Raw genomic sequence first — 23,888 nt, 5'->3', positions numbered from 1 at the left:
TGAGCTGTTTGTTTCCAGGCTTGTTTAGCCGGCTACGGCTAAAGGAATCCTTTAAGAACACGAAACTCGGCCTTCGGAATAACAACGAGCTGACACAGTGTGTTATCTCTCCGCCTCTCTCTCTCTCTCACTCTCTCTATTTCTCTCTCTCACTCTATGTGTACCGAGTGATTCAGCACGATTATTTCTGTGTATGCGGAAAGTACCTGCTATAACAAGCAGAATGCTCTGCCATTTGTTGACCCACTGCAGTTGAAGGCCAGACAGTGACCGCACAGGAAAGTCCAAGCAGTGAGCGAGAGAGAAAGACAAATCTTTTGTTGTTGTTGTTGTTTCTTTTTATTGTTTGTTATTTTTAGGAAAGCTGACCCATATTTTTACATGGAAAAGGTGGGACGAGGTGCAGAGAAAATATTTTTCCCTTTACTTTGCCCTCTAACCAGTCAAATGACTCAGTTTTAACGACTCATCGTTCTTTTCAGCTATAAATTAAAACTAAACCCATCTTATTCTTTAAAGTTGAGGTGTAAAAGGGAAAAAAATTATGTGTGGAGCAGCAGATGAAGCGACTGGAGGGTTTGACTTTGTTTGTTTGTTTTTTTCATGTTAGCGGTACAGCAAGAAAGCTGCAGTATGTGTGTGTGTGTGTGCGTGCGTGCGTGTGTGCGTGTGTGTGTGTGTGTGCGTGTGTGTGCCCAGACAACAGCGGGGAGAAAAAGAAGCGGCCTTTTCACTAACGCTGATTGGAAGCAGATGTTGGCGAAGGCCAAGACAGGGGAGAAAATGTTTCGGAAAATTCTCAGGGCTCAGCCTCGTCTTTCTGGGCCCTGGCCCAGCCGGCCAATCGCAGCGCGGCACCCGCCGGCCTTCTGGGCTGGGGCAGCCGTCCCATTGGCCGGGCGGCCGAGACGTGGGCGTCGGGAGCAGATGTCCTGGGAAAGTTGCTGAATCCCAGTCGGCTCGCAGCAAAAAGAAAAGCGAAAACATTTTGCTTGTTCAACTGGACGGCGACCAGAGCGAGTTTGCAGTCCAGCTGAACTCGCTCTCCCACTCTCTCTCTCTCTCCCTCCCTCAGAGCACTGACGCTCTCCCGGCCCTGTGCACGTTGTGGGGCAGCGGATCTCAGAACCAAAACGCTGCTGCTTCCAGAGTTGAGTAAAAGGCTCATTTCCCTCATTAAAAGTCGAAACAAAGTGGCTGCCGATTCGTGTTCTCTCGTCTTTTTCACTTTTCTTTTTGTTTGTTTGTTTGTTTCCAACCTCGTCGACCTCAGTCTCATCCCCCTTCAAAGGCTTCGAGCGGAAATTTTAAAAAAGCAGCCTTGTTAACGGATGGAACTCGGAGGTGAAAGACCTCCTTCTTCTCTCCTGACGTCTTCCATTACAGTGCAAAAGCGGCCGAGAGCTTCCACACGCTCTCCATCTCCCGCCACTCACGTCCACGTCAGCGTGCACTCCCAAACCCTCCGCTCACACTCCTCCTCACCCGCTAACCTCCACCCTCCCTCACCCAACCCCTCATTCCATCTCTCGTCGTCTTTCCTCGCCTACCCCCCCCCCACCCCCACCCCTCCACCCCCTCTCATCAGCACCCTGAACTCCGTCACGCTCCACTTCACACGCGGCCTCACCTGCTCACAAAGATCCCACTCTTTCTTCCATTGTGCCACTCGGTTGCCATTTCCGCCGCACAAATCAATCATCCCAGCAAACGGAAAGTCCACATTAACATGAGAGGACACTCCATTTCCGTCCTGGAATGCCAGGGCCACAGGGGTTACCTGGGGAGGCGGGACGGCGAGGTGACGGCCGTGAGGTCCGGGCAGCGGCTCCGGGAGTCGACGGTGTATTAACCGAGGACGCAACAATGGCAATAAAAATGCAAATGGGAAGCCAAAACACACAGTGGCCTGGATGTGGCCTCCACGAGCGGCATAATACAGTGGCTGCACCTGCCGAGACGTGCGGTTCAACACGTCTCCGGCACAACAAGGCAAGGCGAGGAGGAAGAGGAAGAGGAAGGAGGGAGCTGGGAGTGAACCTCGACTCTTGGCCGCTTTATCCGAGACAATTTCAGGTCGGTGGCAAAACAAATGAAGTTATCAAAGGACAGAGAAGCTCCAAAGGGATCAAGAAGTTGATCAAACGCTCGCCAAGAGCAAATGCAGAGACCAGCGGCTGTCGCTAAACATCATGAACTCACGAGGCAATCACAACTTTGCGATATTGCTGCTGGTTTTAGACCATTTTCAATGAAAAATGTCAACTGAAACATTTTTTTATGTTGACTATCAGGAGTTCTTTTAATTTCTTTTTTCCGTGAGGGTTTCAGTTCTGGGTATCATGCAGCCGACAGCCAACAGCCTTGGGCCATAAATGTGTTTTGGCATCTGAATCAAACACTGGGTTCTCTCTGCTTGGTGCAGGTCCCAGGCCGAGAAGGCAAAAAGTGCACGTTCCTTTACACTCCAGTCCATGAGAAGGGTCACGCCTGCGGAGACATGGTGGATCTCACTCTGTTTACTCATGTCCCAGCACTCGGCCGTGGCCCGACTCGTCCCGGCCCGGCTGTGATGGACAATGGAACACGACGACGACGTCCCCGGGCGAGAGCGCTGAGAGTGGGACTGCCGGGGCCCCGCTGGGAGACATTGGCCATATTTCACAACTTCTCTGCGTAATGGAACCACTGAGCCGGTCTCTCGAGCGTCACAGGGTTCCTCCGTCCGAGGGGAGTGGCTTTTCATTTCGTGCGGTCAAGATAAATATAGACGTGTTTCATTCTTATCTCTGCCAAGCGGCCATTAGGTCTCGGACTCGGAGCATTCCAGAGCTTTAGAGTCCGCCTCATGGCCTGCGCCAGAACAAATGAATGTCCAAAAAATATTTTTGAAAAGTTTCAAAGACAACTGCAGCATCTTTTTTATTCTATGTTTTCCTTGAACCACTAGTGGGCATCGATGAGGAAGGCCTTTCTACTAAATACAAACTGCTGCCTTGACTGCAGACTCTCAAGTTCGGGTTCATTTTTTTATTTTTTTTATTTGTTCTTCGTCTTCTAATTCTACTTGTGTAATGCGCCACAGCCACAGCCACCATTATGAAATTCAAATATTTTGCTACTGGCAGTGACTGCATCCAGGTCTGCAGGGTTTGCGGCCTGCTTGGGGAAACTTAGCGAATCTGCTGCCGAGCACCAGATGAGTGTTAAATTGGCAAAACGGTCAATTTAATTTGCTGAAGGGCACATATGAGAGTAAGAGCTGCTGTAGTGGTCCAACACCACTTCCACAACAGTTTCTATTCCTTTGTACTTTCTCACAGGGGCATTTCCTAAAGCATGCCGTGTTCAGGAGCTCTCTCTGTGTTTATCACTTCTCATTAGAAAAAACAAAACAAGAAAAAGTACAGACAAGTGGCACCACACCCGTGAAACATCTCACAAGTGCTCCGTGAAGCTGCCTGCACCGCAGAGTTGCAAAGGTAACTTCAAAAAGTCGTTTACTACGAAACGCAACCGCCAACTTTTCCTGTGATGCTGCTGATAGTTTCGAGGGTTGCTACGTTTTCAGGGTGGCTCTAGATTAAATATAAAGCGTCAAGTGTGAAGGTATACACAAATAATATCTAAGTGGCGCAAGCAGCACATTGTAGTCAGAGTGCATCAAAAGGTACATATATTATAGGTACAAAGAAAAAAACCTTCAGTCCAGCCAGAGGCAGAAATTTTCAGGGCCACTTCTCTTCTGAAAAAATATTGTAGTGAAGTAAACCAATGGAGAAACTTTGAAGACCAGAATAGCAGAGTCAGAGGCCATGAAGGTTTAATTAATTTGGTTTAGAATCGGTAAAAGTCGACACCAGGAAGTCAGTCGTGCAGGCAGAAGTATGAGAATTAAAAACACAAAACTGGGGAGCTGAAAACACAAAAACACTCACCAAACAAGGTGGAGCTGGCTGAGGGTCTGTCACAGCAGGGGGCGATCGAGGGCCAGGTGAGCTTAATCAGGGCAGGGCGGGGCTAACACAGGACAGCACAGGACGTTGGGAAGGCAGACTTTCACAATAAAACAGGAAGATGAGAAGTGACGCGATCAGGCCTGTGGTCATGAGGAGATGCTTTTTTTATTGTTTTTTTACCCTGACTGGTCAAGCCATCATTCCGACTAAAGATCAGTTCGGCAGTCAGGAAGGATAACACACCACCATCAGCTGGATGAACTAAAAGATAAACTCCTTTTTTACCCCTTGCTGAAAGTCACTCATGAAATTCAATTTGCACCTAATTCTCTCGCTCCAGCCACCTCCGAACCTCGCGGGTTTCAGCACAAGTGCACCGCTTCATCTCCGCCCTCGCACCCGTCGTCCTCCCAGGAGACACATGTATCTCGGCGAGACCCTCAAGATAAATATTTAGGTTTGAAATCCGACTCGCAGGCCTACATTCCATTCGCAGAGGAGCTACGAGCTGCCGGCGACGGGAGGCTCGCCAGTGATCACGGCAGGTGAGACGCTTCCTGCACTCACTGGCCTCCACCTCCTCCCTCCCGGCTCCCCACCACCACCACCACCTCCACCGCCGCTGCGTCTCAATTTTTTTATTTTTTTTATCACGGCCTTAAATCACCGCAGGGTTTTTTTTTTTTCCCTCTTTCCTGGAGGGCAGGAGTTTTGGTGGAGGGCAGCCCTGTGGCTCTGTGTGAGAGTTTGGAGGTGGTGTGAGCAGAAACAAGCGCTGGCTGTCATAGCGTTTGAGGTTTTATTTAATTTTTCCTTTTTTCCACGCCTGTTGGAAGGTGCACCGTTAAAAGCTTTGAGAGCTGCCATGTGAACCGGTCTGGTCTAGTCTGGTCTGGTCTGGTCTGGATCAGGGTCCCGCTCACTGCCGAGGAGGTGGAATCGGAGAAGAGCCACCTGGGTAACCTCGGCCTGCCCCCCCGCCCACAACACCGGCGGCGGCGGCAGTGGTGGCGGCGCATCCTGACGGAGAGATGATTTTTTTTTTGTGTGATTTTGACAAAAGGCAGCTCCCCCGTGTTTGTGTTGGAGTGGCAAGAGACGTATGTAAAAATCAGTCACGCACCGCTCGCTCTGCTTCCTGTTATTCATCCAGTTCGTGCCGCGCGCGAGAGTCGAGGCCGCCGCTTTGTTTGACTTGCAATCGAACGCGCGCGGATTAAAGCACATTTTTCTCACACTTCCATAAACGCCGCGTTATGTTCTCGTGAAAGACGAAGCCGGCCTGTTGGCTCCGAGACTGTGGCGGCGGGAGCGGCGGAGGCCATACAGCTGTGCGGCTGGAGGCAGCGGGCCACAGGCCTGCGTGTTTCCTATCGACAGTGGAATTTATATGAGCCCCGAGTTACAAGCACATGAATGGGCCCCAGTGTGCCGGCGCTGCTCTGACGTCACCTCATCAGCGCGGGTGGGACACACACACACACACAGATACACACACACACAAACACACACACACACACACACACACACACACACACACACACACTCTTTAAAAAAAGAAAAATCTGGACACACCAGGCCTCCGACATGTAGTTGAAAGGGGACTTCGGACCCCCGTGTGAAGCAGCTCCAGTGTGGCCTTCGGAACAGTGCACTGAATTGTCAGTGACACTGAGAAAGTTTGGCGGCCTTTTTTTTCGTTTTGTTTCTTTCGACAGAGCAGTCCAGAGATTCCCCGACTGGCCGATGTTATACTTTTTTGTTTGATGAGAACTGGTGTGTGTGTTTGTGCTTTGAGTGCAAAGGATTGCATCGTATGTTTGTACTGATGATTGAAAAAAACTTACGATGCAGAATGAAATGTATGCATGGCGACACAGAACACTGTGAGAGTTAATCATTGTGAACTGACTTATTGGAAGACTCCCACTGGAAAAGTCTTGTGACGCTGGTGGTTGTGCTCCATCCAAGCATGCACGCTGTTGGATTTTTTTTTTTTTTTTTTTTTTTACAGCTTTTGCATCGATTTCGTGGCTCGTCTCAATCGCCGTTTGATGGCACTTTGATCATTTCAGCCATTTCAGCTGCGAAATGGCAATTACGTCTTCTAACCATCCTGCACCACAGCCATAACAGAAGTCTGCAACTGGAAACAGAACCACGCTGTGCAAAACTCACCCCCCCCTCCCCCCCAAAACTTGTTTCCTTACTTTTCTTTTTTTTCCTTTTGCTGCAGATCCCCTTTAGAATCTCCCCAGGCAAGACTAGAAGAAGCTCTGTAAATGACTTTAATAGTGATATAGTTGTCTCAATATGAAAAAACTGTAACATCACACTGGGAATTGTGAAATTCTTGTTCACGTATATTTTATAGCATTTTTGAAGTACATTACGTACATTTTAGAAATAGAAGCTACAGTTTATAAAACCTTTCCAGCAGAAATCATTGATGGGCCAGCATCACCCTTTTTTTCTCATAAGCAGACAGGTCCATTTTTTTCTGTATAAAAAAGATTAGAACAAAATAAAAAGAAATCAATAAAAACAACAAACCAACCAAAACAAAATAGAGAAATCGCTACATTATTTTGTCCTGCACTACCTTTATAGTCCCATTAGAGCACCAGCTGTCTGCATCTATTGTCTCTTATAAAATATAAATTATTGAAAAATATTTAAAAACAAAAAAAAAAGGTTTTGTGAACTAAATACAATAAAAGATGATCTCATAACAAAAATACAGAAATACTATAAAATGTACAAAAAAATCCGACATCTGGAACAACAAAAAATAATAATAATATTAATAATAATAAGTTTCATTTTCCTTCTGGATCCATACTGAGATATGCATATGCCACAAACTACTGGAGTGAACACACTGACATATAAAACCTGCAGTAGATTGTAATCTGTGACATTCAACAACACTTTCCTGACAAAGTCGCTTAACGTTTTAGGTAACAGAACGTTTTTCTTGAACGTGGGAGAAAATGGGGGAAGGCGGGGAAGGGAAGGGAGGGGAGGAGGGATTTTTCTTTGGGGAGAAACACTGAGGAGAGAGAGTGAGAGAGAGAGAGAGAGAGAGAGAGAAGAAGAAATAACAGTGTCGGTGCAGCAAAGTCTGAAAAGCACAGTGCAGCTCGTTAATGGTTTTGTTGCTTTTGGTGGTGGGACGACAGCGGGTGAGTCAGTGGACGTCTCCGTCGTCAACCAGGTTTTTCCCCTCAGCCCGATGTGCTTTTCCAACTTCATTGCCGACGCTCTTCAGACCGCCGTCCACCCGGCTGGTACCCACGCAGCAGCGCCGCGGCCCGAGACCTCACAAGGGTTCTGGTTGTTATTCCGGCTTTGTCCCCCGCTTATTTGTCTAAATCTGCTCCTCAATAAAGCATTATGAAACACAATCTGTACAAATAGACATCTCACAAGCTATTTCCATCCATCAGAATGAGAGGGGAGTTGGGTGGGGGGGATAGGGGGTACACTCAGCCACTGTAAACAATAAGATGATATTCCATTTTTGACGTTTCCCATCAGGCCACTGTGTTGGGAGGTAACGAGTAAGGGAAAAAAAACAATTGCTGCCAATTCGCTGAAACGAAACCAAAATAACTAAAAAAAGAAAAAAAAAAAGAAAATCTCTTTCAAAAGCAAAACAAACACGGAGTCACACTACGTGAATTACTCATGCGGAGCTGGAGATGGTCCCACTCTGAGAGGTACAACCTGGCACCAGTGTCTGCCTCGGGTCCCATGTGTGTCTCCGTCTGGGCCCAAAACCTGCGTGGAGCTCCCCTGCCCAAGACAGACCAACCACCTGCAGGATCCACAGCTTCCTGTCCGTCACCTTCATTTATACCTTCACCTTTCTCTTCCTTTCACTTTTATTGCCCATCCCTGTTTCTGAGGCCCAACCTCTCCCTCTCCCACTCTCTTCTTCTTCTTCTTCTTTTTCTCCCAAAAAAGACCTCTGCTGCACATTCTTAGGAATTGGTAAAAAACAAATCAAATAAAATAAAACAAATTGCTCCCTCAGCTAATTCTGATGTAACTGACAAAGACTTCTCATCCGCATGGACGGCAAACCAACAACGTCTCAACAAAAACTAGACAACAAACAAAAAAAATGTCAAGAGACGAGAAAACCAACAAGATTGTCCACGTTTCGCTAATACTGGTGCTTTATGCAAAAAAAAAACAAAAAAAAAAAAACTGCACAGCTTTCTTTCAGTCACGACTCGTGTGATGTGGCTGACACTTAAAAGGTGATTCCGTCGGTTTCGGGAGCAACGGCTGCTTTCAGTTCGCCTGCCTGTCAGACTCTCGCACTATGACTAACCTCGGCCTGCGAGCCGCCGCCGAGCCGCTCGGCCCGCTGCACGCATCAGCACATTCCAGTTAGTGGTTTCAAAGAGAGAGAGAGAGAGAGAGAGCGGGACGCCTTCGACCATGAACTCTGAACCTTTGGTTGCGCCGTTAAACCTTCATCAACATGGAGGAAAAAAATAAGAGAGAGAGAGACGCTCTGGAGACGGATGAAATAATACTGGCACCAACTTCTCAAAAACATTTTTTTTTTTTTTGGTTTATGGCTGCAAACTGTAACTATGAACTTAAAACCTCCTTGACAACTTTGGACAACAGCTTTTTTCCTTTCTATTTCCTTCTGTCATCTGTTGACCGTCAACAATATCATTTTTTCCTCCCCCGTTTCCTTTTCAGATTTCTATCACGGTTGTCTCTTCTGACTGCTGTGCTACTCAAGCAGAACTGATCTGAAGTGTGCGCACGCACGCATGCACGCACACACTCACGGGCGCGCAATCACACAAACACCCACGCACGTCTTCGATGCAACATGGGGATGGATGAGTGCAGGCTTTTTGGGTTTGTGCCTTCTTTAAAAAAAACAAAACAAAAAAAACAAAAAAAAAACCTGGTCTGAGAGAGAGAAGTGTGAAGATGACAACAACCACAATTTCCTCGTAAGTAAAAAAATAAAATAAAATGAACAAAAACATTTTGGTCCCCCACAATTGAAAACAATAAAAAAAAAAAACAGTTGACTGATTCTATAGAACAGTTAAGACCACTTTACGAGCCGCAGTCCACGTGGCTCTTTAACATTTTCATGTTCACTTTACGTCGAGTTTCTTTTTCTCTTATCCTTCTTTTTCTTCTCCTCTTCTTTTTTTTCACCCTCCCTTCACTCGTCCGTGTCCGGCTTTACGTCCAACATGGCGTGGAGTTCCTCGGGGGTGTAACCCAGCAGGCTTTTTAAGTCACAGACAAAGCGGTAGACGTAGCGCTTCCCCGACGTCTTGTGGATGATGTTCTTGTCGTAGTAGTAGCGCAGGCCGCGGCTCAGCTTCTCGTAGTTCATCTTGGGCTTGTTTTTCCTCTTGCCCCACCTCCGAGCCACCTACAGACACACACAAGAGGACGGGACGCCCGGTGAGACGCTGCAGGGCAGCAGAATGTTTTCTCAAGCAATCAAAGAATTTCAGTCACCGCCGTGCACTCCTACAGACGCACACCCAGCCCAGTCGGCCCTCCCTCCGACAGGCATGCGCCCTGTTTGTTTTAAGCAAAAAGCTCCGAGACGTCTTGTTCATCTGGCCAAGCGCTCAGGACCTCCCAGCACGTGTAGCCGTGACCGGCGGGGTCGCGGCCCCTCACCTCATCTGGGTCGGAGAGCTTGAATTCCCAGCCGTCGCCTGTCCAGCTGATGAAGGACTGGCAAGACTTGTCGGTCAGCAGCTCCAGGAGAAACTGCCACAGCTGGATCGGGCCGCTGCCTGCAGAACAGAGGAGGAAGATGAAGAGAAGTGCTTTTTAAAACGAGGCGGTGACAGCGTGGAGGCCTTTAGGTGGGTCAAACTGGGAGAAATGGGAGGAAAGAGTGAAATAAAAAGGCAAATCCGGGAAAAAAGTGTGACTCTGCCGGACTCGAAAATGTTAAATATTTATTCACTCAATTATTCACTTGTCTCTGCGGAAGGGACAATGTAAACCTTCTGATCTGGGTCAGACTGAGGAGCAGCAGCAGCAGCGGCAACCAGAATATTCGGCAAACACAAGAGTTCCATTCATCATCATCCCTCCCCTCGTCTGCCCGGCGCAGAATGAGAATCTGGAGTCGGCGCGAGTTCCACGCCGATGAAATCACCGGTTTAAAATAAGAGGGCCGGCCTGTGGGCCTCCCTCAGACTCACAGCCGCGGTGCTCGAACGCAGACGACAAGAGCGGCGGCGGCGGCGGCGGCTGAGCCGAGTAACAAGTAAGAAGAAAAAAAGAAAGACAAAGAAAAGAAAACGAGAGTAGCATAAAAACAAAGTTTGCTCTTGCGTCTGAACTAGTTTCTTTGCAGGGACACTTTGATCTTGTGGTTTCCCTCCCTGCACGAACTCCAACCCACCCACTTTTCAGGCTCGCATGCAGAAATCACACCTGCCTATGCGGCGACACCGCCTCAGCAAAAAAAAAAGAAAAAGAAAAAAAACTGAGCAGTGCACCAGAGCCACCTCGCTGTCGCAAAAACCAGACTTGCACCCCCTTTTTCTTTACTCAACACAAACGGGAGCTTTCAGGGTAAAAAAAAAGGCGCGAGCGGCTTCGAACGCACGGGACCCCGTCGGATTGGACGAGGTGCTCGGCGGCGGCCAGCGGGGGCCTTTCGGAAAATGGAAAGTGGGGCGGCAGCTCAACACTGGCGCTCTTTCAGCCCCGCCGGCTTTGACTCGCATTCCAAGGGTGTGCGACTGTAACTGTGGCTGATACAGTGGGCGACCAGCAGCCTCCAGAGCTCTCACGCCGGAGGGTACACGACCCTTTAACGACAAAAAAAAAAAAAAAAGGGAATCAATGTTTCCAAAAATACGCTGCCGTTGCACAATGGGCCTCATTGAAAAGGCCAACGACGGCGTGGCAGAACGTGTTGAAGCGGCTTCATTCACAGCGGTGTTAAGAATTCAGCAGCAGGAGAAAAGGAATGTTTGTTTTGTGTTAATGTGGCTGAAAAAGAAAGGGGAAGATGTGAAGATATTTCAAGTGTTTTCAGCCAAATGGGCCAAACTTTCAAAGTCACTCAGTCACTTCTGCAACACTGTTCTTCCCAAGATAACCCTGCGAGACTTTGACATGGGAAAAGAGTGCAGATAAAACTATTGTGGCAACTTGAAAAAAAAAAAAAAAAGTCTTACTGGTGTGCTGGCTTACAGGGTACGAGCTATTAGAAACATGTTGTACCTTTGACGGCAACAAATGCAGCGTTAACGTCGCTGATTTGCCTCCGACGACACCGACCAGAGTCATTGCGACACTTGACCAAATGAGCAGAATGGAGACAAGTTGTGTCCTTTAGTCTGTTCTGTTTTTTTACGTTGGTGTACGTGGGATTCTTTCTCCAGAAAGGTCACGTGGATAAGAACAGGTGTAGCAGAGCCTCCACTGACATTACACAACTGGATTATATCGGCAGCCTTTCAGTTACGGGTGAGCTGTAAGAGCTTTTTCACCTGTTATTTCACCATTAATTAACACATTCTGAGCTTTATGCAACTGGAGTAAGAGAGGGAGAGAGGGAGAGAGAAAGGAAGCAAAAGCTTATAAAACCCTGCTAACGTTACTGTAGAAAGAGGTGCAAGTGGCAAATTGTCACAGGAAACCACACACTGGATCACACCTGTCGTACCGAGACGGTGACAGGAAGCCGAGCGAAGCTGTCAAAAACATCGCTTCAAGATTTTATTTACCTGGGCCGACCTCTTTATTTCGAGGGTTCATTTTTTTGTTGCCGTCGTTTGCTTTATTCCGTTGACTTAAACACATGGAAATGGACGGGATCCGACCGTGTGGAATTTCTTATTTATTCCCCCACCCCTTTCATAAAAATCTGGGTCTATTCATGATTTTTCTCCACCCCATCGATGTCTATCTCCACCATTGTCTCCATACTGCAAAGACGTCCATTCTGCTCGCACAAGGCATGAATCACTCGGCAGCCTTTCATACTCCGGCTCTTTGTGGTTTTGCCCGTCGTGCCATAGCAACGGAAACAGCAGCAAAACCGAGTCGGGCTGTCATGAAGACCTTTTTCACATTCTAACGCAGGTTTCTGTCTTTTCCACACTAAAAACCTCTGCAAGCTCGACGAGCCTCTTTCCCCCCCCCTCGGCTCACGTATCCCGTTCATCGGTGCAATATTCTTTGTTTGCCGGCCGAGTGCGACGCTGCGCCTAATGGGTCTGAAAGAGGCTTTCAGGCCGTCTCGCTGGCCGTTATTTGATTATAGGTGCATTAAGGCGTTCTTCCAGCGTTGTTAGGAATGAATGAGTCATTGTGCTGCGCCGCAGCGTTTGAACCAATAGCCCTATAGACGGCCAATTAATGCACATACCGACTGCGGAGCGGTCTGCTGATGTCTGATGCACGCCTTCTAAATGATCCTTCAGCAATTTGCCTGGACTTCCCCCCCTTTTTTTTCATTTCTTTTTTTCTCCTGGCCATCTCACAGCCTTGTGACTCTGATTTAAAGACGGCTGGAAAAAGTCCCAGATGCTTCAGTTACGAGCGGCTGAACTCTTTTGAGTGAATACCGAAGCGAGTCAAAGCTCAAACTAAGTCTTCCTTGAGATTCAGAGTAGCGGTGCAGTTGAGCCAAAGCTGAAACTCGCAGAAACATTGCCGTTGGTTTCTCTTGGACAAATTTCCAAATATTTCTGTTTTTATGGTATTTAAGGAAGGACGGAAATATGAAAAGTCACCATGTCGCCGTTTGCATGCAAGCAGCGTTTGGGTTAAAAATTCTTTATCAGTGCAAAACTGTTAAAAATATCATCTGCGCTTCGTTTTTTTTCCTTTTGTGTTTTTTATATATCGTGCATCTTTTCTTAGATCAAACTGTACAGCAGAGCTCAAGCGTGGATGTTTGCAGAGTCTGCAGGTATCTCCACATCTCGCCCTCAGCCTGGAAAACGTGTATGAACCAGCTCTCACTCGCCATGTACGAGTGCGTGTGTGTGAAGGTGCCTCGTAAGATGTGAAGATAATTTTACTCTCCGTGTGCAGGGACAAGCGTGATTTCTCTACATATCTCTGCCGTTGCTAGGACGACCTGAAAAAAAAAAAACACTAAAAAAAAACAAGGTTGAGATGCGGGCGACAGATAATGTGGAAGCAGATGAGAAGACGCTGCAGAACAAAAGTCAGCGAAAAGAAAAAGAAGAAAGAAGAAGGAGCCACGTATTCTCTGGCTCTCGTTATATGCAGAAGTCGAGCCGCCAGCGAGTCTTTTGCTTCGCTTTGGTTTGTGTTGCGTTCTATAAGCAGTGCACCAAGGCGTCTGAAGAGCGCCAACAAGTGGCAAAGAGCAGCAGTGACAAGCAGGGACAGAAGTATGCAAACTTTATGTAAGAACATAATAAAAGCAGTTTGCTTTAGATCATTTCAACTGGTCTTTTTTTTGCCTCTTGAAACGTAAAAGTTGTTTTTGGGAGGTGGAGAAAAAACAAACAAGCAAACAGCGCAGCCTTGTCGCATCGACTCCGTCGCTCTCACCTGTGTAACCCGCCAGCGCCGCCGCCGGGATGACCGGCTTGTCCTTGCTGAGGTCCGAGCGCTCCCTCACGTAGTCCTTGAAGGTGCCTTTGGGCTTGTGGCCGTGCAGGGCGGTGGGGTAGTCCTCGGAGTCGAAGCTGTCGTACGACGGCACCCGCTGCAGGCTGCTGAAGGACGACTGGCTGCTCCACGACTGAGTCAGCCGGTCGCAGCTCTCGAAGCTCTCGATGCTCTCGAAGGAGTCCTGGCCGCCCAGCTTACCTGAGGAGGCATTGAAAGGAACTTTACTCTCTGGAAAAAGTTTCCATGAGATGCCAGTAATGCTCCCCGTTAGTGGAGGCCGTATCGATACAAGTAGATAGTACTGATTTGAATATTGATAGTGGTATTGAGCGATTTTAGAATAGAATAGAACAAATTCTATTGATCCCCCCAGAGGGGAAATTTGTGTTGTTACAGCAGCAATTGAAACACAAGACAGGAACAGTATCAATGTTTTGTGTGCTAATAGCAGCAGCACCATCAACAATAAAATATAACAATTCCAAATAAAAAAATTAAAATCCAATATTTACAGAATTGAATATTGAAACTGGTATTGAGCAATTAGAATCTTACTCCTTTATCTAGATATTGCTTTTGTATACATTGATTAGCCTGTTCAAACTACCACATGGTTGTGTCCTATTTGTTTTACATTGTTTCTCATGAGATGATTGTGACAATAATTTCAAGCGGGGAAAAAATTGAATGGAGGGAAAAACAACTGGCCCTTTAAGAAGACATTTGCTTGAACCTTGCAAAATTCGCAAAACATTTTACATGTTATTCTGTAAATGAATAAGCCAAAACGGAAAAAAAAGTAAATCATGAAAACACTAAAAGCTCACGTAAATTCATTCAAGATTTAGCCATTTGATGATTCATCTCTATTGTATCGGTATTGCCAATACTGGCCCTGTCTTTACTGTCTTTATTTGGTATGGGAGCACGACCAGAACTCGCAGTATTGTGCAGCACCCCCCCCCCCCCCCCCCCCCCCCCCCCCGTCAGCCTCCTTCTTCCCCCTCCACGGCCCCCAGCTGGGCTCGACTTTAAGGGGGAGGGGCGGGAGATGATGGCGCAAATTGCCATCGCCGTTTTTAGACCTTGGGAAAGATAAGAGGAGCCTTTCAACGGCCAAACATTATCGAGTGACAGATAATGCACCACCAAACCCCCATCCACCCACCCGCCAATCCTCAAAATCGTCCAGCGGCTGTAATTGAAGCCACATGTGGCTATCGGTCCAAATACTTTCCCACGTTTTTTTTTTTTTTTTTTTTTAGGGAAGCGCACAAACGCGGAGGAGCCTGCGTCACGCACGGAGGGATCGGACCTCATAGCTCACGGACAACGTGCTTTAAGGGGTGGGGGAGTGGGCGGTGGGAGAGGAGGGGGTCGTGTAGTGTACACGGCACATGCTAGTCATTTGTACAGCTGGCCCGACTGTGAGAGGCAAAACAGAAAAAAAAAAATCCGGGCTTTGCGTCTTTAAATGTAAACCGCGCCGCTAATTCCTCTGTAAACTTCGGCGAGAGAGAAAAACAAGGCCACACATTCAGGCGTTGGTTGTTTCGTGAGAAAACCCTGCAGAGGAGGAGGAAGGAGGAGGATGGCACCTCGACCCGCTTACCCAGAAAGTCGATTCGAGTGGAGGGGAAAAGACACCTCGCATGAAGAGCGAGCGGCGCGAGGAGCTGCTGCGGCTTTGGGTTTTTCGTATCGGTGTGACAATAACAGCCGGCTTCCTATCCTTTTTCTTCTATTTAAATATCCCCAGCACGATGTCGAGAGCACAACGTGGCTCTGCACCAACCGCAAACACAACCTTCTTCTCCAAAATCGATCTATCTATCATAATATTCATTACATTGTACATTTTTGTGTACTCATTACATTTATCATGTGCATATATTCTTTCTAATCTGTATATTATATTTGTATGTCATTTTTCAATTATATTTTGTTACATTTGTGATGAAGTTCAACTTTTTTTCCCCTTTGCAAAAACCTTTTTCACACATGGCGCTAAAAAGCGGACGGTCTCCCCGTCTGGCGCCCGGCGTCCTCACCTCGGCTCAGGCGTCCCACACACATGTTGTCGGGGGACACCACCTCCTGCTTGACGGTGAAGTAGTCCGCTTGCAGCGGGTTGAGGGGCGTGTCTCGCAGGATGACGGCGGGGTACTCGCTCTCGTACTTCAGCGTCAGCAGCTCCTCCGAGCTGATGGGATGCAGCGTCTGGTAGGACTCCGTGATGAAGCCGGGCTCTGAGTATTCAGAAGGGGGGACACACTGAGCATGCTCCACACCGTAGCCTGGAGACACAATCGGAGGAGGACCATCAATCTCAGGGGAGAGTTCACTCGTCTCGTTGACTTCACTCTTAGCCAATGGGAAGCAGCCCGTGCCACAAAAAAAAAAAAAAAAATCTGGGCCCAGGGATCTTTATCTTAGCAGATTCTTCTTTAATAAAAGCCCTTTGAAAAGACACGTTTTTCAAACACTCAATGACCCGACAGGAGCCCACACCTCCTCCATCACCGCCCGGTCACGTCTTAGGGCTCCCGCTATTAGCAGCTGAGTGGCTGGCGATGAGCGGCGACGGCTACTTACTGACAAAGTAGTCTGAGGTATAGCGTGATTCCTGGAAGTTGGAGGTCAGTCCATTGATGGGGTAATGCTTCATCTCCTCTTCATGAAAAATAGATAGAGGGAGAGAGAGAGAGAAAGAGTCAGTGACCTGGCCATTGATTTCATGTATCATGTAACTGCATCCGGCGTTATCAAAAATTAATGGGACCCCCCCACCCCCCAACCCCTCCCCATCCAGCATGTCTTCCTGTTTGGCTCCGGTTACTTTGGTAAATGCCAACAGTAGGAAGCAGTGATATCACTCTTAATTGTGTGATTTTTTTTTTTTTCTTTTCTCTTTATGGTCTGATCTCCAATGACCCTCCCGCTCGCTGCTACGTCGTGAGAATGCATGGGGGGGGGGGGGGGGGGGGTAAAAGGGCCTCACCTTTCTGGAGCATCTCTAGATGTTCCCAGAGGATGTCGCCCACAAAGTCGGGCGCCAGGTCCAGGAAGCGCTCCTTGCCCATGCCGCACAGGGTGGCGCCGTTCATGCAGAACTTTTCAAAGTCCACGCTCTTCAGGCTGAACTCGTTCACCGTCCACGCCAGCCACTGGGCCACGTTCTGGTCCGTCCACTGCCTGGGATCTGAGACACGGAGACACGCTGCGTTGGACTCTGTCGGCGTTTATGGACTGACCGACTCCACCAGTCAGTCTCGGCCAGGATCGTGTTTTACGACGCCATAAACTCTGCCGCGGGCTGTATCACGCGTCGTCTCAGATCTTTTGATGAGCGCCGCCGCCGCCGCCGCCACCGGCAGCTATCACACAGTAAATCTGCCACTAACAAGTCCATCAACAGACAACAGATGCAAAAAACATTGTCTCCGCATACCACTCTCAGACTGATGGACACAGTATTGAAAACACTAAAGGGACTCTAGCTCATTATTTGGCTGTCTGTCACCAAATGTGTGTGTGTGTGTGTGTGTGTGTTTGCCTGCAGTGACTATAAAGTCAGGCCACAGCTGTGGTAACTGGGTGTCTCCTGCTTTTGAAAGAGACGCTTCCACCGGCGGAGCTAAAACGGGCCGCTGTGAGCTGGTTTTGTGACGGCTCCCGTTTGATACGACTCCCTCCCCCCAATTAAAGAGAAAAAGTCTCCGACTGATAAGAAGCTGGCTGACAGTCTTACCTTTGGGAATACCCAGCCGCAGCTGCTCCTTGGTGAAGCCGCTGAACGTGGCCTTCAGAGCCTGGGACATCATCTCTTTACTGCCAGGAGTTAACAAGGGGACGTCGCCACACTCCGGATCTGCCAATCAAAGGTGACAAACAACCATGACAACGTCATTATGAGTTATATCATTATTATTGTTGTTATTATTTGGAACGCGCCACTCATTTTGGATGACAATTAGCGACGTGCCTCTTCGAATCATCGCAATGACCGCTGGAGACTCGGCGACGAAAGACAAAGGGAGGAAAGAGACGCTGGTGCATGTGGTACAAAAACTGACATTGGCACACACACACACACACACACACAGAGTTGTATCAGAGCGTGATCAACAACACGGCTCAACAATTACATCCCGTCTAGACAGACAGCGTCTCTGTGTTCGAGCCAATCACTGTAAACAAGAGCTGCCCGGTGAGAAGTGTTTAGAATCCCAACCCAGCGCAGCATGGGAACGACGCTCTTGTGCAAATTTTTCCTTTTTTTTTTTTGATACAGCCGGTGGCTGAGTGGCCGGAGGAGAGGCGTGTAGAGCCGACGAGCGCCTGATGCCGCAGGAGGTCGGGGGGTGGGACTGGGGGGTGCGTACGACCTCCTCTCTCTCTCTCTCCGACTTAAAGCAAATCCAACTCATCTGGCGCTCGGCGCGTAAATAAACACGCAGACCCTGTTTGCCGATAGCGCAAACACTGACCTCTCCTCCACCCGCAGCATCTCCTGGGTGGGATCGCAGCGCCTGGTGCCAAACCGTGACACCGCGACACCGCGACCCCCCCCAACCCGCCTGCACAGTGGGCCCTACTGTCACCGGGCCCAGGACTCTGGGGTCGGTCACTCCGCAGGGGGTCACGGGGGTCGAAGGACCGGGCGGTGATGTCACCGCGGTTACTGGGGTTGGGTTTGGAGGGGGGGCGGGTCAGTGGGTTAGAGTGGAGGGGCGGGAGGGCGGGGGGGTCGGTCCCAGCCACACACACTGGCCTCACTGTTCTCCGCTCACAGCCAGTGGGCACCCCGCAGCGGAACAGAGCTCCCTTTGATGGCTCTAAACAGTGCCTGATGACTCGCGCTCATCTAATTAGATTGAGCCGGCTGCAAGAAGTATGGCGTGTCTGCGCGTGTATGTGTGTGTGTGGTGGTAGGAAGGCGCGATGACAAGGGGAGAAATAGAAAGAGAGAGAGAGAGAAAGAAGTAAAGAAGTCATGCCCCCAATCTCTCCCCCCACAGCTAGAAACACTAGAATAGATTGCTGCTAAAAAGACGAGTCTGGGCCGCGACTTATAGCCGATGACTCGTAAACAGACACAAAGAGCTCCTAACAGAGGCCCGACAGCAAGTGAGGCCGTCGTGGAGCGCAGACACAACAGCGTCGTCTCGGGCCTCCAAACGCAAGAGGTTTCGCACGGAATCGACGCTGCCGGCGGACTCGGTTGCACCGTCGCCAAACAGCGCCACCACTGGTGCAGCCCAGGCGTTTTTTTCACCGCTAGCCGACTACTCGACCTCAGCTGCTCGAATGCACAGCAGCAGCAGCAGCAGCAGCAGCAGCAGCAGCAGCAGCTGATGATCAGTTTCTTCGTTTCGATCTTTGCTCCCCAATTTTTTATTTTTTTTTTATTCAATTGATCTACAGTGTATGAAGAAGGAAGCCATGCAACGCCACAGGCCCAGTACAGCGGCCGAGGACGCAGAGCCTCCGGCTTCTTCCACTGATCCGGTCAGATGAGACGTAATGACGCAGCGCTCCGTCTCGTACGGGCAACGCAGGATAATAATCATTCATGTGGCATATTAAAGGGGCAGTTTTCTCACAAAACAGGAATAAACACCTTTGTACGGATGACAACCACCTCAGTGGAGCCACGCAGCCACAGACAAGCTCTTTAACCCAGGCAGCAAAGTTGCCCGCAGGACGACTGTTCAAAAAAAAAAAGAAAAAAAAAAACGACAGACACATGGTGCGAAGGGGCTGCACAGCGAGACGAGGCCGGGGCTCAGACAGTCTGCGCTTTGATGTGAGGGCAGAAACGTGGCAGCGCCGTTCCAAGCGGGAGTTTGTCTGCACTTTCAAACCGTTCAACGCCCCTTCCTCCCTCCGTCTCCTCCCTCCGTCTCCTCCCTCCTTCTCCTCCCCCACACTGCCGTGTCTTTTATCAAGCCAGACGCCGCCCACACAGACTGGGACCCACTTAAGCACTAAATCCCCCCCCCCCATCAAAGACCAACACGCATGAGAACCGCCACTGGCTGCTGAGCGAGGAGGGGAACATGTCAAGCCGCGTCATTTGATTTCAGAAAGTGAAATCTGATTGTTTCTTTCACATGTTTTAACCTTTTGCTGCTAGAAACATTGAAGATATGGTTGCATTTGCTAAAATGTCTATTTTGAGGACAACTTGACTGAAACATTTAACTCATTTTAAAGATTCTCTTTTTAATGGAAATGCATGACACTGCTCAGTGGGATTGTGAAAGAAAAATAAGTGGAGTGAAAGCAGTATGTAGGTCAGGAAAGTGCAGCAACAGTCCAGCTGTCTCCAGATTCAATTTGACTCAGAGGTTTTCTAGGCACAATTAGATTTGACTTTTTATGTGAATGAACAGCTGCATTTCTGTTCTGCTTATCATATCGTCATTTCTAAGCATTACAAAAAAAAAAAACAAGCTTGTTGCTTTTGTGCCATCCAAATACGCAAACATTGTGACGTGAGAGAGCCGAGTTAAAGAGAACGACTCTATTTCAGGCCTTTAACCGGTGAAGGGTGAGTTTGGTCAAAACCCTCGGCCTAAGTTAAAAAATAAAAAGCAAGAATCCCTCCAACAGCTCGGAGGATAAGTGTGTGTGGAAGAGATCCGGAATGATCCCTGTGAAAGTTATCTGCGGCAGAGCTAATGTACGGCCTGCGTCCATTAGCTCGGCTCGGCCCGAGACGTGATGAAGTCCTGATAGGATTTCAGAGCCCTGCCAGTCCCATTAGACGCAGAGTGGTCAGTGTGCGCTGAGTTAGAGCATCCACAAGTCATCACTTTCCACATTAGACGGCGCGAGGCGTCTGTCCGCAAAAAAAAAAAAAAGAACGAGTCCCGTCCACTTAGCTTTCAAAATCAAGGTCTCATTACCATCCAGGAGACCCACGTCTGGAGGGAGGAGGAGAACCACATCACGACCTTCTTTCTTTGCTTTTTATTTGTTTTGTTTGGGTTTTTTTTCGCCCAAGCGGAGCAGAAATAATAAGGCAGTCTAGTCTAAGAATGGCCACGGCGGCCTGAGACTGCTGTTTGGCCTGGCTGCCCTACAGGAAAGAGCTATCGATCGGCCACTCCCCCATCGCCAAAGTATGAGTAATGGACAGGGATACTTCTGCCCCCGCCGGGATTCTTCCTCAAGCCAGAGTGTCCGTTCAACGCACACGCCTGCATGCACGCATGAGCTGAACTTGCGACTGACTTTGCCTTTGCACGCCAGAGCGTTGGCGTGAAATTGGGATTTTTTTTTTTTTTTTTTTTCGTCCGCAGCCAAGGACCGCTCCAGGGGTCTGGAAAAGGGCAAGGCAGGGCTGGGCTGGGCTGGGCTGGGCTGGGCCTGGCTGGGGGAAGATACCGTAGCCAGGGAGCATCATGGGGATGGGTGAGGGGTGGGCGAGTGAGTGAGTGTGGAGAGGAGAGAGGCGGGGAGGGGAAGGAGAGGGGTGAGTCACCGGAGTGTAATTTGAGCCCATCACAGGACGAGAAAAGCGGGGGTGGGCACAGCGGGAGGGGAAGGGGGGGGGGGGGGGGGGGAAGCGAGGGAAGAGGGAGCGAGTGAATGAACGACTGCTGAATGACTGGGAGGCCTCACAACGCTCCCTCTCTTCCTCTCTCGCCTGTTTTTCAGGGGTGGGGGTGACATCACAGCGGGACCGGTGCCATCTGCCCTGCCTCTGGCGGAGGCCTCGGCTCATTCATAAAGCATGGACCAGCTCGCCAATGATGCAACGCACACAAGCAGCAAGGAGCAGGCGGCCAGAGCCCAGCAGCCAGGCGACAATATGCTCTCTGTCATGCAGGCCCGGGCTATTAATAGCCCCGATGGAGTCGATGGAGCCCGTGAATGGGAGGGGGGACGGAGGGGGGGGGGGGGGGTGTACTGATGCACAGACACCGGACTCATCCACGGAGAGAGAGTTGGGGGGGGGGGGATGAATAAAAAATAAAAATAGATGAGTGCCGGGTCTCTGAGAGGCCATTCAATGCCTGGAGTTTGGAATGAATTGAATACGCTACGGTCTGTTAGTCTTTTATAGTATTAATCTGTGTGAAGTGTCTGGCTCCTTCTCTCTCTCTGTGGCCTTAATGGGGGCGGAGCAAAAAGAGTCAATTTCCTGCAGGCAGAGGTGCCTCTCGCTCTTTCCCTCCGTCCTTGCGGGGAGTGAGGTGAGCGGGGGGTTCAGCCGAGGGTCAGGCGAGGGTGTCGCCTCACGCCCTCGGAACACGCCCGCCGCCATGCCGGCAGGTAGAGCGGAGCGTGGGGAGGGGAGGGGTCAGCGGGGCTCTTGATCAGCTGCCAAGAGGGGGTTTAATAATCGGGTCCTTTAAGTCGGGAGCGCCGTGCCCACGGCGGAGCAGAGGTGAAAGCAGAATGTGAGGGAGCCTTTGATGGAGATCAGCGTCTGGACCCCTGGTCTGAGAACGCCGGGTCATAAACCCGCTGCCACATGAAGGGGGCCATTCAGCAAGGGCAGCGGCAGCGGCGGCGTGATAAAGTCTCTGCTGGTGGCTGCAGAGTGGGTGGGGGTGGGGGGGTTGGGGGGTGGGGGTTCTGGTCTCTGAGAGGCAGCGCTTGTTCAGCCAGCCGCTGCTCTGCTGTTTAGATTTCCACCTCGCTGCCAAGCGCCAGGAATAGATGCAGATGAAGGACGAAGGGCCGGTTCAGGTCAGTGTGGGGGGGGGAGAACCCGAGCCGAACCGAGCCAAGCCGATCTGATCCGAGCAGGGCCAGGTTCCCTATTGGTGCTAGGCCCAAATCCCACCGCCAGTGCCGGTGCTGCGCTGCTGAATGGCTGGGTTTATTCTGCACCGCTGGCTCCTGGCTGCACTCCTCCAGCGGTGCGGCCCGCGGTTCTGTCAAGCAGCTGCTGCGGACCCCTGAGCTGCCGCCGCTGCTGCTGCGGCTGCCGCCGCTGCTGACATCTGTCTCTGGCCATGAAACCAGAGCGGGCCAGGACCATCACCAGCGCAGCAGACAGCCCGGCTACTGGAGCCCACTCTCAGTCAGAGTGATACCTCCCTCCCCCACCCACGCCGCTCCATTTCAGAAACCTTATCATGTTCTGAGGAGAAAGTGAATTAACTCGGCTCTTCGTGCCAACGTTTCGGCACTTGACATGACGTTACCGCTGCGTTTTTAACAACAATCTGCGCCGTGGCTGACAGACGCCGCTGCCGCTGTGCATATTTTTGCTCGAAGCCTGACTGGAAGTCTTCGGTTTGCTTTCGCAAAAGCGGTACGCCGCTCCGAGGCCGACGGCGCTTCTTGCACAAGCAATGTGTGTAACTTCAAACAACACAAATGTTGTGCAAAATTCTGTACTTGATGTCTGGCTTGTCGTGCCGTGTGTGGAGGGAAAAAAAAAACTCAAACCCCCTTCGCTTCTGTGCTTGCTACAGTTTTAGGAAAGTGTGTGTAAAAAGATGCACTTTTGGAAATCACCCCATAGTGATGTCACTAACACGCTGGCTAATTATTAAGAGAGCGACGGCTGCATCGCGGCGTCTCGCCGCGCGCCGTGTGGGGCACAATGGAAACTGACAGGCAAGCAGGAAAAACAAAAAAACAACAACAAAAAAAAAAAGGAGGCGAGCGCAGGTGGCGCGAACCCCGCCGACCAACCAGCCGTACGTGCGCTGTAAACAGACAGGGGATGCAGAAGAGGGGACTGTTTAGGTGTTGGAGCAAACACACGACACATCTGACAAACAGTTTACTGCCTGTGGAGCGTTTCTTCCACGCAACCAGGCTCTTTGCCCCCATTTGCAGTCCAAACCGACGCATTCCTGCAGGCAGGCAGGCACGCACACACACACACACACACACACACACACACACACACACACAGACAAACACACAAACACGACTTGTTATTACGGCTCTTCTCTACATACATATGGTTGCCAGTGCAATATTGTCTGGTTTTAATTGTGCGATGTACACACACACACACACACACACACACACACACACACACACACACACACACACACACACACACACACACACACACACACACACACACACACACACACACACACACACACACGTACTGTATGTATATGTAAACGGTGAGAGTGCGCTGGCTGTTGGAGCTGGAGCTGTGCGCCACACATGGACAGCCGATAAATAAATTCCTGCCGCAGACCGCAGCGTTTTCATGTTGCGTGCCCGGCATTCCGCCTCTGTTTTACAGCGGCTAATGCGCTTCTCACAGCTTTCTTGTTTTCCCTCTAATGTCACCGGGAAAAAAGAAAAAAGGGG

General features: G+C 49.7%; 1 protein-coding gene across 4 annotated transcripts in view; it reads right to left on the bottom strand.

The window, feature by feature from the left end:
- Window positions 1-6,301: 6,301 nt before the first annotated feature.
- ets1 (v-ets avian erythroblastosis virus E26 oncogene homolog 1) overlaps window positions 6,302-23,888 on the bottom strand; it is a 37,739-nt gene continuing 20,152 nt past the window's right edge. For 3 of the 4 annotated variants that reach the window (XM_076050013.1, XM_076050014.1, XM_076050016.1), the window contains 7 exons: window positions 17,335-17,454; window positions 16,585-16,785; window positions 16,179-16,256; window positions 15,635-15,880; window positions 13,521-13,781; window positions 9,642-9,760; window positions 6,302-9,384 (listed from right to left, as the gene is read on the bottom strand). In XM_076050013.1, coding sequence (XP_075906128.1) covers window positions 9,169-9,384; window positions 9,642-9,760; window positions 13,521-13,781; window positions 15,635-15,880; window positions 16,179-16,256; window positions 16,585-16,785; window positions 17,335-17,454 — 1,241 coding nt within the window. In that variant the 3' untranslated portion in view covers window positions 6,302-9,168. The remainder of the gene's footprint in view (window positions 9,385-9,641; window positions 9,761-13,520; window positions 13,782-15,634; window positions 15,881-16,178; window positions 16,257-16,584; window positions 16,786-17,334; window positions 17,455-23,888) is intronic. The other variant, XM_076050015.1, reaches the window with a different exon arrangement.

This window comes from Nelusetta ayraudi, unplaced genomic scaffold, assembly GCF_046127955.1.
Source record: "Nelusetta ayraudi isolate G7.1 ecotype Tasmania unplaced genomic scaffold, CSIRO-AGI_Nayr_v1 ptg000120l, whole genome shotgun sequence".
Classification (NCBI taxonomy): domain Eukaryota; kingdom Metazoa; phylum Chordata; class Actinopteri; order Tetraodontiformes; family Monacanthidae; genus Nelusetta; species Nelusetta ayraudi.
The sequence above is the reverse complement of the archived record's forward strand: the minus strand, read 5'-3'. Positions and strand labels throughout refer to the sequence as shown.